Source organism: Apteryx rowi, unplaced genomic scaffold, assembly GCF_003343035.1.
Source record: "Apteryx rowi isolate R43461 unplaced genomic scaffold, aptRow1 scaffold_223, whole genome shotgun sequence".
Classification (NCBI taxonomy): Eukaryota; Metazoa; Chordata; class Aves; order Apterygiformes; family Apterygidae; genus Apteryx; species Apteryx rowi.
In genome coordinates this window covers 773,286-787,820 of record NW_020448564.1, presented here as the reverse complement: position 1 = coordinate 787,820, position 14,535 = coordinate 773,286, and the positions used below count along the sequence as shown (strand labels likewise).

Genomic DNA, 14,535 nt, shown 5'->3' with positions numbered 1-14,535 from the left:
TCTCCAAATCGATATTTGAAAGGTCCTCCCAGAAAGTTCAATACACATAAGATTATCAGGAAAACCATGACAAATGCATCCAGGCCAGTTTGCCCGGAGCATATTATTGCACTGCTCCTGAATGGACAAATTATAGTGTAGCGTTACCTAGTTACACAAGGCTGTGTGACACAATCAAAAGATGTAGTTCTCACCAATGCAGCAAAACTGGCTCTCATCTCCAGCTGTGAGATCTTTTTGATTGGGCACCACTTCATTTATCTTGGTGCTGAACAATACTGCTCTCTTGAGCAGCAGAGTTTTTGCAGCAGAAGCCATTTAGGGGAAAATGTGAATGTCAGGGTGACTGCTGAATGACCACTGCCTTCATTCAAAGAAAAAACACACCCATTTCAAGAGGGTCACTCTTGTAAACTCTTTTTTGTCAACAACTTGTTTTCCAGTCCTACCAAGAAAAATTGTACCTCCATACCAGTAACTTACAGTGGGCATCACCTGCAAGCCTGCAAAAAAGGACCTACAGTGCAAAATCATTTTTGGTCTTTATTCTTCCCCAAGGTCGTTGATAAGCTGGATCATGATTTTAGCCATATTTTCCTTCTCAAGGAAGCAGATAAGCAATGAGGCTACGAGACAACTTTAGGGGCTGATGGTTATAGGCTAAAATTTGTCCTGGTCTATGGACCTCCTGAGAGACAGATAACAATACAGCCATAATTACACAAAGGCCACATGGCCAAACCCATGATCTGTTGGATGGAATATGCAATTGTATTCATGAACTATTCTTGACTTTACACAAAAAATGAAGGACAACACCAACAACCCTATTGAAAGTTTATGTTCAAGACTCATGAATCCTGGCTATTCTCTGACAGTGGTGAGGCAGTCAACAAGAAAAAAAATTTATGCATCACTGATGGTGGGAATGCAAGTACCACTAGGAAAGCTGTACAATATCCATGAGAGACAAATAGTAGCTATTCAGCCTCTTGCTTCAGGGTATAGCTTTCTGGTATCATGAATCTTGTCTGAGCCAGTGGCTGCTCTAAAACCTGAAAACATGGCAGAGCTGATTCTCACATACATTATTCTCCTGGTGCTGTGCATCTCCGTGTTATATCGGGGAATGCTGCTGAACACATTTCTTTAGTCACTGACGATGCTATGAGAGAGGCCTGACAAAATATTAAGTTTTGGGCATTTTCACCATTGTGAACATCAACTCCAGCCCAAAAACCTCAGTACTTCACTGACATCAATGTAAAGCATTGCTAATTCTTTAACTCCGTGTTACTCCGTCTGAAAACATTTTCTTTTCAGAGTTAGACACTGAAGGTTTCTCACATATAAAATGAACTACCTTCTCCAAGTTTGTGTAGCTGTATCTGTAGTACAGATTCCTGGGCTTTCTGATGCAAGATCTGTGCTACCGGTTTACCCAGAAAGTGTAACTGCACCTTCTCTGTGCTTGAAAGGGTAGGAAGCAAAGGATTTGCACCTATTAATGTTCTTCTGGAATGTAAGTCTCCCCCATGGAAAGAAAATCACAGCATCCACTATTTGCTGAATAGCGTTGGTGCGTTATATCATGCACCTTCAAGGACACCACTCTGGATTTAAGGAACGTTTTATATAGAAAGTTATGTGCATGTTCAAATATGTATGTGTTTTCCTAGATACTCAGAGTTTTCTAGTAGACAGACAAAACTCTGCCAGTGAAACTCAAGAAGAATTGAAGAATGTGCTACTGTCTGTAATCCAAAAGCAAGAAACTTCTAGCCAAGCCACAAGATTGTTGAGAGGTACTAAAACATGGTAATGCTCTTCTATGCTTTATGCAACCAGCATGAACCACAACAAACAGCACAGCACACACATTGTACCAATACTGCTGGCAAAAGAAATCTTGTGCTCTGCAGTGGATCCTATGCATAGACAATTGCTCAGAGGAAAAGTTCATGCTATACTAAATGCAAAAGGTCAAGACAGAAAAATTCCGTTTCTCTCTCTCTCTCTCTCTCACACACACACACACACCCGTTTTGCTTTCTAATTCCATGTTATCAATCAGAATTTTTGCACTCCATGACAGTGTAACACAACACGAATGAGGTATCAATACAAAAGGAGGGAACTGGCATTGCATATTCTATAGACAAGTATTCTTCATGAAACTTTGACTAAGTGTAAGTCACAAGACTACAGAAAACGAGTTCACTGAACAAAAATCAAATGCTATGCAGGCAATTCAGCAGTTAGTTCGTATTTAGTTCAGCAAATTTTTACTGGAAATTTAACCTTTAAGTCCTAATTTAACATGCAAGAAATTTAACAAATGAGATAGGCCCACCAAATACTTTCCTTGCAATGATTATTTGAAAAGTAGGAAAAGAAAAGCTCCCAGAACATCTACTGTAAAGCTGGGATATAACTTCCCCTTATGTAATACCTGGAGGCCAGCTGGCATTGCTGGATTTGCTTCCAATCTTGTTTGTTGGTGGAGATTTGGCAGGTAACCAACTATCACCAGCAGGGCCTGCATGGCCACCAAGTGGGTCGCCCTGGATTATGTCAAACTGGTTGTAGGGCGATCCTCCACGAGCCTTTCCAGGGGGCACTATTGCACCTGAATCATAAAAAGATACATTTACGCTCAGGAAAGACTGAGGGCTTTATGAAAGTATGGAATACTAAAACCAAAACTATCTAAGATGAGTAGTGGCAAGGTAAGGCATTAACTAACTTGAAGCACAGTTTCATCCAAGTTTTTTCACCTCTTGTGAGATGATATGGCAAGAGCACTCTTATCGAGGCTCCACTCCCAAAACAGCCAACCCCCTCTCACCATTTTTGTGCATATTGGCATCTTGTGAAGCCACAGAGGGCAGCCCTTCCATCATAGTCCACTGTTTAAAGCGGGATTCTGTTCCAGCCTCTTTCCCTCCCACCATGCCATAATCCATGCCACTTGAGCCAAAGCCTGMAAAACAAACAAAGACCCATTATCATTTTGTTCTTTTTGGTTCAAATATCCTCAAAGATGGAGGCACAGTGAACCCTAAGTCAGGTAACTGTAACAGTAGCAACTGAAATCCTCAGAAGGCAAATTTCAAATAAACTCATTAAATCAGCATGCCACTAATCTATCCTTTGTTAACAGGTTTGGTTTCTTCCCACACAATGAAAAAAAAAATCCAATTTTATCAAGAGCTGACATATTGCAACCTTCACTCTAGTGCTCACACATAAATTACTTATTTGTGGACCCAGACAGAACTGGCTAATACAGCAATACTATGAGCAATGCAGTAAATCTCTTTCCACAGTCGCACTTACCTGAACCGTATCCAGGTATTTGCCCTTTGGTCTGTAAATCTGAGAGACCCACATTCAAAGGATTGGGTACCATGCTGTCTAAATGTGGCTTAGGCCCAACAGGGTGGGATGGTGAATGCTTCATTCCAGGCTGTCTCTGCTGCTGCTGCTGGAGGGCACTCACCATACGAGCAATCTGCAAAGGAAAGGAACAAATGAATCTTAATCCTACACTGGAACACAGAATTCCAGTAAACATGAAGACAGTCACGTAAGAGAGATTCAGTGGATTTACTCTGAACAGTGCAACTCACCACCAAAGAGAGTGTGTGGCATTACTAAGCCTATCACAGTATTTAATGAAGACTGTGTTTTCCTAGCACACTTTACACTTCACATGACTGACAAAAACAGYGCCATACCTGTTGCTCTTGCTGTTGTCGCACAGCTTGAGATAACTTCCTCTGGCTCTGTAACAGCTGCTGCTGCTGCTGTTGCTGCTGCTGAAGAAGGAGCTGACACGCCTACATGATAAGTGGGGGTTGGAAGGGTGAAAATACAGAGCTCATCAGGTGAAAAATAATTGTCAGGAGCTAGTCACTAGCAAATGCTTTATTCAGAACTTAGGTAAAGGTGAACTGTTTCTCACTCTTCACAATGAAATAAAATTACAATGAAAGCATCAGAAAATTACAGTATCCTTTACCTTTTTCTAACTGCATCTCATGTAACAGTACTGCTGTATCATGTACTAGTAGTCACTTTATTACAGTCACCAAGACTACAACGGGAACTTCATAAAAAAATAAAAATCAGCAAACAACTGCTCTTCGTACAAAAGTGTTGCTCATCATCATTACCAACCCATTCCAACATTCACAATAATTACACAGGCCTGTTTAGATTATCTGCTGGTCTCTAACAGGGCTGTATTTTCCAGTACAATGAACAGGGAGCACTTGTACAAAAATAACACAAGATCAGCAGAACAAAAGAGAATTAGAACAAATGTAAAAAGAAAGCTCTTTTAGCAGACACTTTGTAAACAGTCTGCCTCACAAGATTACCAGCTACTTACTAATTGAAACTGGGGAATCTGTGGAAGCTGGCTCAGCATGGCAATCTGTTGTGGAGAAAGCTGCGGCCCCATATTGAAAAGACCTGGATTCAAGCCACTGTTGGGAAACTGCTTGAGCATGGAGGCTGAAACCTGTGTGGAAAACAATTACATCTCCTCAAGAAAAGCACTACTATGAAAAAGAAAGATGAAATGGAAGTATTTGTATAAAGGAGCAGATATGACACCATTCTTAGATGGTGATCTGGGAAAGACATTACAGATTTCCTAACACGTCACATTTACACACACACAATCTATGACTTGAATAGAATGAGTATCTTGATTGACAATACGCAATACTACATGTGTGAACACAGACACAGACACACACACACAAAAAGGTTCCTCCCCCAACCAATCAGTTGCTAGAGATCACACTAGATTAAAATCTTGATATATCTGCAACTAAATAGTAATCACAGTACTGCATTATCATATTAAAAAGGTACTGCGTGACAAAGGAAAGAAAGGCATTCAGGCAGTCACTGTAGCAAAGACAGAATGCCTAAGAGAAAAAGTTAAGCTCTTTGTATGCTGGTGAAGAGCTATAGTAAGAGACAGGAGTAGATGAAGAAGAATCCCCATTTTCTCCTCTATATTTGAGTTACACAAGCAGAATATTCAGGAGAATCTCCAAGTCTTCACCAAGTCCAAAGCAAAGGTAGAGTAGAGGAAACTTGTGCATTTGGAGAGCCTGAGGTCTTAGAATCTGGAATGTAAATGCAACATGCAGCCCTTCATCGAGCCTCTCATTCGGGGGCAGGAAGCACAGGACAAGATTGCTTGAAAAAAAATAAAGCAATCTGTCACACTTCAGAAGAACGTTCAGCTTTTACATGAGTAATTTTCTTTATTTTTTTTTAAATACTTTGTAAAAGCCTAGGTAGGACACAGATTCCTGGGTTTAATTTGAGGGAAAATAGTGGTAGTGTGTATTTACAATTAACTGCCTTGGAATAAGAGAAAGAAGGCTAACCTTTCCAAAAAAAAAAAAAAAAAAAAAAAAAAAAAAAAAAAAAAAAAAAAAAAAAAAAAAAAAAAAAAGCTCTAAATGAATTTTAAACAGTTTCTAAATTTTCAATTTGTAAATGCCAAGTCTAGACTAAGATAGATGCATAAGCGACTTCAAAAAGTGTGCTCTGAAGGCTTTAGCTCTGCATTTTATGAGTAACCGGTTACTTTAATTCCTTACCTGGGGGGAAAGAAACTGGGGAGGCACTTGCGCCCGGATATTGGGGGAAGGATTTAGTGGCTGCACTGGTGTGTGCATGCCTCTCGATTGTGCTGTGCTGTTTCCAAACAAACCATGATTGCCACCCTATAAAATTAAAGCAGTTGTGAGAAGTTAAATCCTTCAGGATAACGGATTTCTATGCTATTAACTACATGCAAATAACAATGAGGCAATATTGACAGAATATCCTTAGAATTACTGAGATGTCTGTCCTAAATCAGCAATATTCCACCTGCCTTTAGGCTCCTGGACTACATTTTTGAAATGCAGGCTCTTCCTCCTTCACATTTAGAGAGTCATGTTTATCCATATATTTCAAAGCACATTATGAAGTGGGTTATGGTTTGTATCTTGCACTTTACAGGTTAGGAAATGGAGACACAGAGTACAAACAATACGCTCAAAAACATTCTACTGCTTTAAAGGTATGGTAAAGATTGTGTCAACAGAAGTTTTTGGCCATAGTTTTAAAAAAAGTCAGGTACCAGTCTAGGTTGTCAAGATACAATTCAAATGCCTGATACTTCCTCTGCAGGCCTTTCACTGTCTAACTAAAATCAGAATTCAACATTTCCATTAAAAAACAAAACAAAACAACCCCCCCCAACCCTTATGATATGAAATCTTAAGCATTCTAGTATCCTATATATGCTATACCAGCATCATTGCTCCCAACATAAATTCATCTTTCTCCCAGATTGAGACTCTGTGAAGGTCCTCTCCAAAACATTTGCTTCCCTTACATGCCAAGATTTCATCAACTTTGCTTCCCTTCTACTATAACTCTGTATATCCTTCATTATCCTTCTTCTGAAACAGAAATCTCCCATTCTGCTTCTATACTGGCAGCCGTACGGATTGCCTCATTCACCTACATTGCATCCCTCTTCCCTAATACTTATTTTACATCTTCTCTTTCAGAAGTAGCTAAAGATGTCATATTAAACATGTAGGAGGACAGATAAAGCAAAACCACCAAAAATCCGAGACACAAAAGAGCTGTTATTCTAGAAAGAGCTGACTGGAGTCAACTACGTTTTGAATTTTTTGAGAGGTTTGAAGCTGTGGCTACATTTGAGTTTTCCCTAAAATTCAGTAGAATACTGTACACCAAATCCTAGAATATGTCTGCAAACTTTGGGCTTGATCTGATGTTCAACACTTACTATGTCACATAGAAACAGAGAGACGACACAAAGAAACACCACCATGTTAGGCATGCGACTATACTAGCTGGTCTAGTTATATTACTTGGGTTCTGTTTTTTCATTTCTTAGCATTCCTGTAATGTTTTCTCCTAGTATAATGCAAAACGCAATAGCCAGGCAGGGATACTTCAAAACTACAAATTAACGACTCCATTTCTTCCCCACTGTTCCTCCATATGCAGGAAGAAAATACCGCCACTTCAAGAAATTTTAAATACTGTTAACTTAATCTCTCTTTTTGAGGTGTGGTGAAGGGAGAAAGGAGCAGGAACAATGCAAAAGGAGTGCAAATTTTTAAAAGCACATTTCTACATATAAGGTCATTGGGTGGAGTCTGGAAACATTCAGCATTTGGTGGTGGTAGTGTGAAACAGTAGCCCCTAACTAGATTTTTAAACATGGAATTAAGATATAATTATAGTTCTCCACTAAGGAACTGCATGACTTCTACTGAATAGTGGATAAATGCATTCCTGAAAAGAAAATCTGTCTTCTGTTGCACTGTGATTCTGGAAGTAAGAGGCCAACAAAAATAGATGAAATACATTTTGATGATAGCAACCAAAGCAGACTAATTCTTGATGGCCTGATATATCTGAAATTTCCATTAACATTATTCTTATTCATTTTGTAGGAAAACAAATGCAAGCAACCAACTAACCAGGATTAAGCCCAGGTTGCAGCCATATAACAATGCATCTTATAAGGTGGCCTGCTTACTTGTCTAGCAGCGAAGTTTTGGGGACTGAGCCCTGAGCCGATTGCCCCAAGGCCGACGTTGGATAGTGTGGAACCAGAGGGAGACAGCTTGTAGCTGGGAGAAGGGGAGAAGGGAGAGCAGGGAGCCTCATCCCCAAGGCACCCATCTTGATTGGAGAAAGGCAAAGTCAGCTGAAGCAGCAGTTAGCCAACAGCAGGAGTTGGTTAGTGAAGCAAGAGAATGTAAGAGGAGAGAAAGAGGGACGGTGAGTGACTAGGAATAAGCAAAGTTAATTTGTAATAGCAGTTACAAGGACAAAACGCCCAACTCAATCAATCACTTGACAATTAAGCTTTACAGATTTTGGTCCAAGGAGATTGTTAACAAATTCCTAAAGTTTCTTCTTAAAAATACAACATTTTGAAAAGTTTGCTTCATTAATAAAGTTCATTTCTGACAGTGGCTATTGCTACTTCAGAAACATACAAATATTGAGTGAGTTCCTATTGTTTGCATGCACCTACCAACCTAACATGTTAGGAGTGCATTAGCTCTGCTAGTAGTATGTATTCATTAGACCAGCAGAGGGAGTTCACAAAACTGTTTTTGGCCTCTTATACCAAAATGGAGGAGTTAAAAGAAGAAAAAAAAAATTTTTTTTAACTTATTTAAGATTTTAACTTATTGAAGATACCATACCTTCAGAATTTATAAACCATTTTTTTTTTCATTTTAAAAGTAAGGCACTTAAACTATATTAGAAAAAGAAATCATCATTCTGAAAGTACTGCACACTCTCCAATTCATAATGTGAAGCAATTAATATTTGATAGTAGTAAGGAAAGCTTCTATTTAAAATAGGCAAGAATATGAAGGAGATGCTACCATAACATACAACAAATGTCACAGAGAAACAGATGTCATACAGAAGCTAACAGTGCATGGACATATAGCATAAGGGGCTGCAGAATTTAGGAAGGCTGTTTCCAATAAATCACAGACATGAAAGCAGAAAAATCTTGGAAGACTGTGATTACATATGTTTATTTAGATCTAAACCAAATTTCACAGTAGATGATTATAGTCAGTAGCCATAAGGACCATTATGATGACCACTATACTGGATTTCATTTTTACCAGTAGTTTACCCTTCCAAGGAAAGGAAAGGAATTTCAACCTCTTCATATTAAGAGAAATCTGTTCTAGAATAAAAAGACTTGTTCTCCCCAGATACTCTAATTTGCCTATACACATTTGACACCTCTGTTTCACATACATTCATTCTACAAATATAAACCCCATCCCCCTTTGTTGTTGAATTTGTTCAAAGTTATTGAATTTTTATCACTTCCAGAGGAGCACGGTAAAAAAAAATAAAAATGGGACCTTGAATGCAGAAGCCGATTTTCATTTATCCAAAGATACTTCTCTCACCTTCTCAAAATAAGGCCCACTATCTGTGGTTCCCATGTCTTTGGAATTAGGTGGACGGAACCCAGATCGATCCTTTCTCATTATGTCATTAAAATCTCCCAGATTCATGGCTCGTTTATCTACATCAAACTTCTTATCTGGGAGACCACCTGTAAAAAAAGAGGAAAGAAGGTGAAATTAGTGTCAATCACTGCTACCATCCTTCATACCAGTAGGTTCACAGCCAGAGAAAATATCTTTAAGATCAGGGTATAAATTAGATTTGGCTTACAATTTAGCATAGCTACAGATCCTGTTAAAATATGCTGAAAAATTAAAATAGGAATTTTCATTTCTAAAGACTGAACAAGCCAATTTACTTTAGAAAATTTGATACGTAAAGTATTTACCACAACTTAATTTATGTACAAATATAAACACATGCATTTCTACAACAGCCTTGTTGAACGAATGAGATTCATTTATGCTTAATTCTTGATGTCTTCCAAAACTTTGGTATCTATGGGGAGACCATTATTTAAGCTCTCTACCTATGGTACTTAGCCTTTATTGGGTTTGGCATTAAGAAAGGATTTCTCAAGCTACAAAATAACACGCAATTTGATCACCACTCTCCTACAGTCACGTGAACCTAACTCCTGAACACCAGCAGATTTTATAGTCTAACAAAATCTCCCTCCAGCAGGCAACCGATTTCTCCTCGGACTATACATAATGATTACACAACCAACAACAACTGAGACCCTTTTCAAACAGCCCAAATAATCACCTAACACTGTTTAGCAAGGAATCTGGTGGAACATAAAGAAGAGATGTTAATAAGAGACTCTGAATATGTAACACAGACACTGAACAAGAAATCATCTTTCTTTGTAAGCATATCAAAGTCCTAACTGAAGGAAATTTTCTACCTTACACACTAAACTGCTGCCAAAGAACAACTGCTCTGCCAGATATGGCTGTTATAAGGTATCAGAGATGTACATTGTTATGGTGAAATAGATGGAAACATTTTCATTTTAAAGTAAGAACGACATGGTAGAACTTTTTTTTTTTTTTTAATAATTGGACCTAGTAGCACAGATGGCCATTCCAAAAACAGCATGAAAAACATGTCACAACATGTAACCAAGACCTGAGTCCTGTAGTAAAACAAGTTGGTGACGGGTATGCTACCCTACTGCTGACAAACCATTAAAACCTTCATCAAATAGAGCAGACAACTAATCATTCCAGAATCTCCAAAACACTGATCTTTCCTCAGACAGACTTCTCAAATCCAGCTTCTCTTGTTAATGTCCAATCACAAACCATTCATATTCATAGCTTAAGTTATTGCCACAGTCCTATGAAATCAATCATATATATACATATTTTTTTTTCTTGCTGGCACATCTTTGGAAGTTGATCCAGCATCATCCTCTCAGATGCCTTCAAAACCATTTATCACAAAAACATTGACAAATCACCTACATATCTTGGCTTGTAACTGACTGGAGTCATACTGACCTGGATGTGCTCATCCCATTCTAACAAGCTAGAACTGGCTCTGCAAAAGCAGTCACACAAAATATCCTGCAGGTCTCAGTCCTACATCCAACTACTACACACTGCAATATCTACATCGAACCACTACACACAATGCCAGCAATGAACTACCAAAAGGCCTGTCCACTTTAATTCTAGACAGACAGTCCTGTCTTTTAGTTACTTGAAAAGAAAGTGAAAGGGAGACAAAATTGCATCACCATTTCATATGAAACTGGGTCAGTGACAACACAAGATGACTAAGCAGCAGAAATATCCTTTTCTTTCTTCAGTTATCCCAATGATCCAATTGACTCCTCAGACACTGCTGAATGATGCCTTGTAAAATGGCTTGCTAAATTATACGTGAAGCTTTAAATACTACCTTTAGAGGCTTCAAGCACAGATATACCACTTAGAGCTGAGGCAGCTGCTTATACTTCAATAAAACAGAGCTTTTTGCAAAGAGAGATGATAGCATTCTTTTATTCCATTCACAGAAAATTCTGAAGCAACTCTGAAAACCATTGTGCAAATGTCTTCTGGACTTGCTAAAAAAGGCTCAAATAATGAAGGTGGTGTGAAGACTAGCTTTATCTTACATAATACAAGGAGTCTGTTAAAACCCCAAAAGTTTGGATTCTACCCTCTGCAGTAGACAAAAACATTTGTGCATGAATAAGTATGAAAACTCAAATCCTCTACCTGCAGAAAAGTAGAACACATTAAAAGAGCAACTATCTTCGTAAGAGAAGACGATCAGTTCTTGTTTTTATTTCCCCCCACTATTAACAACCATGAGGACCACCACAAAAAAGGCAAAATAAACAAGAACACTTAAAACGTTTTCCGTCTGGCCACAAAACTAAGACACGTTAAAGGTATTGTTTTCTTGTACCTTTGCCATAAAGTTACATCAAGCATATGAGCTTAGAAATTGAGGTGTTGCATCTGAATGCTAAATCAGATTATGACTTTGTAATGAGTCTATAATAGGCAGCAGTATGAATTGCACTTGAATCAACAGAATTTGGAAATGAATTTCACAGTCTTTATGGATGACTTTGAGAATTCAGTCATTTGCAGAAGTTGCAGCTAATACATTAAAAACCAAAGGTGGTTGTCAAATAGTGATAGGGAATAGATGTAAAACATGAAGTGGTCCTGACAGACTACTTACTGTTTTATCAGGCTTTATGCCTCAGGACTTATATATTAGGAGAGTTTTCAGTGGAAAAAAAAAGTTGTATCTTATTTTTATAGTAGAACAAGCTAGAGGTTAAAAGGATTTGATAGAAAAGAGGAAGTAGACCTTTTTCAGGCATGCTATTGATCCGTTTTCTCCTTGTGGTCAGGAAATAAAACTGTCATTCCAGAACCTTGCAATAAAAGCACCATGAATGTTTTCGAACAAAAAGATTGAGACCAACACAGTAAGAATTACTTATCGCCAACTGGACCTGTTTTAGGATGCATGATGATTGGAACCAAGATGCTCTGTGCATACCAAAGCCAAAGTCTTCTTTGATTTGCATGGCCTCTAAAAACAGATTTAAGTCAGAGATCAGTGTATTTATCTGTGAATTGGGAAAATATCGCACTGGAGTTATTTGGTCAACAAAGCCTGGTATGTTGCAATCCTGACAGGAAACCAGTTGAAGAACCTACTTCATAAGTAAATACAACTTTGGGGGTTTAGAAGTAGATATAGGCTTAGCAAACACCTTATGGCTTTCATAAGCGGCAGCCAAGAGCAACAAGACCACAAACGGTAAGTAGAGAAATAACAGGAAAGCCTTAGGAAGATCTTACACTTTTTAATTGCAATAAAGCTTATAATAACCATTTCTATTTTAGAATCAAGGATGTCTCTGTTAATGGGGATAGAAGAACAGAAGTGAAACATATCAAAACAATTCACATAACCTTTCTGCACCATTTCATAGGTTTTTCTGAGTGTCAGCCATCTTTCTCCAGAAGGTCTGGCAGCCTTAAGCCCTTGAGAGCAGAAAGTTCTAAAGGATCCAAAAGCTTAATTCAGAGATAAAGAACTGAGAGAGCTATAGTCAGCATAATCCAAACTACCATCCTCTTCATTTGTTATATTCTTACTAGTACCAGTATCTGAAGGCAGATGAGAACTGAACACCCAAAAAGAAGATTTACCTCCATCTAAAAGATCTTCACAGAAACATGACATGAACAGAGTCTAAATTCTAGAGAGGCTGTATGAGGCCAAGGTGGAGAGATCCAAAAATTCTGATACCTTCCCCAAAACTATGTTGTACTATAGAAAGGCAAGTTTTAACATCTCTTGTTGGTATCCTTAACTATTTTAGAGGAAGAAAATAAGTTTGGGAAAAGTGAACTTCTATAGCTTAAGTGCGATACAGCAAAAGAGGGACACAACACTGAGTAGATTTCTTGCCATTGACTCTTTTTTTAGAGCACAATATTGGAACGATTTGGTTAACAGTACTAGAAAAGCCACGTAAGAGGTATGGCAGAAGCAGAATGGCACAGAAATGGCAATTACAGCACAACTATTTTAGAACAACTGCTTCCTGTAGTCCCTAAAATCTACTGTTCAAATCAAAAACTACTAATATTCATGTTACTTGCATTTGCACGATATGAACTTGTACCATCTAATTTTTTCAATGCTACCAGAAGTTCCTGCAGTGTAGGTTCCATTTTCATAATACAGCTCAAGAAAATACGCACTCTTCAGTGTCTCTAAACACAACTGGCAACATAAAAGACCTACACATAAAGCTGCTTCTCAAAGAACATTATATGAAAGGTCTCTCTTTGGAAAACTGAACAATGATCTCAAGGTCATTCAGCATCTGAATGAACTATAGCAACAGGACTTTTCAAAAATAAAAAAGTATAATTGTTTAACATGAGGATTTCAAATTCCAAAACAAAACAAAGTGACCAAAATAGCTAACTTGTTCACCATGTAAAGGGTGCACACACCAAGCACATTTGAGGCAGGGACATGCCTTTTGTCTTAAAATAACTGTCTCAATGATAGTGAAAGTAAAGGCAGACACATTACCTACATATACTTCCACTTACATGCACACACAAAACTGAACTTATTTCAACTAAGCTAACTGCACACTGAAGGACAATCATGAGATAAAAGTTTTTTACCAGTAATTTGAAGTTTTCCACAACAAACCTGTGAATATTTAGACTTAAAAGCTAAAACTCAAGTGAACCAGGTACCTGTACTGCAGATTTTCAGAAACTTCTGATGAGAAGTACCCCTTGAGAACATCTTCCTTTCTCTTCACTAGCCATGTAGAAACAGGAGAGCACCATCTCTCTCTCYTTTTTTTTTTTTTTTTTTTTTTACTAACTTGGGGGAGGCCCAACTCAAAATATCAAAACAACTGGCAAAATGGTCAGGTTACACAACTACACAGAAGTACACCCAGAAGACCTCAAGCAACTGGATTTGTCTTCATAAATTCCTACTTGTAAGAGTTTAATCTAACTAGACACTCTCTACAAGATAGCCCCAAAACCCTCTAGCTATAAATGAGCAAGAAGCTGCAGAAAAGAGCACTGATTTTTCAGGAGTATTTGTAGTAGCTGTCATTCCTTTCCCTGAAAAAAAGCCCAGGCAAAGGAAAATGTACCAGGTATGTATAAAAAATTGACTTCTACCCGACTGAGAAGACTGAGACCTCTCCAGATCAAACTGAAATGGGAAAAGTTAATTTGATAGCTTTATGCTGAATTGGGCTGATACTCATGGCATCCTTACCACGGCATATCACTGCCGCAGAGAATCCAGTCTCCTTGCCTGTTCCTATCACAGAAAAGTAACTTTCCCAGTCAGCATCAATGGTTGGGACAACTTTTTCCTGAAACACTTCAATTCAGGAGAACAAGAATATAYCAAAGCCACTAGATTCCCTATGGGATCTGCTGAGCATCAGCGGAAGAGCCTTAGAACATCTCACCAATACAAAAATCA

The 14,535-nt window shown here is 38.2% G+C and overlaps 1 protein-coding gene across 7 annotated transcripts in view; it reads right to left on the bottom strand.

The window, feature by feature from the left end:
• Positions 1–14,535, bottom strand: part of TNRC6B (trinucleotide repeat containing 6B) — a 66,855-nt gene that overhangs the window by 23,173 nt on the left and 29,147 nt on the right. For 6 of the 7 annotated variants that reach the window (XM_026065070.1, XM_026065075.1, XM_026065071.1 and 3 more), the window contains 7 exons: positions 9,015–9,163; positions 5,631–5,756; positions 4,397–4,528; positions 3,741–3,842; positions 3,340–3,514; positions 2,849–2,983; positions 2,453–2,629 (listed from right to left, as the gene is read on the bottom strand). In XM_026065070.1, coding sequence (XP_025920855.1) covers positions 2,453–2,629; positions 2,849–2,983; positions 3,340–3,514; positions 3,741–3,842; positions 4,397–4,528; positions 5,631–5,756; positions 9,015–9,163 — 996 coding nt within the window. The remainder of the gene's footprint in view (positions 1–2,452; positions 2,630–2,848; positions 2,984–3,339; positions 3,515–3,740; positions 3,843–4,396; positions 4,529–5,630; positions 5,757–9,014; positions 9,164–14,535) is intronic. The other variant, XM_026065073.1, reaches the window with a different exon arrangement.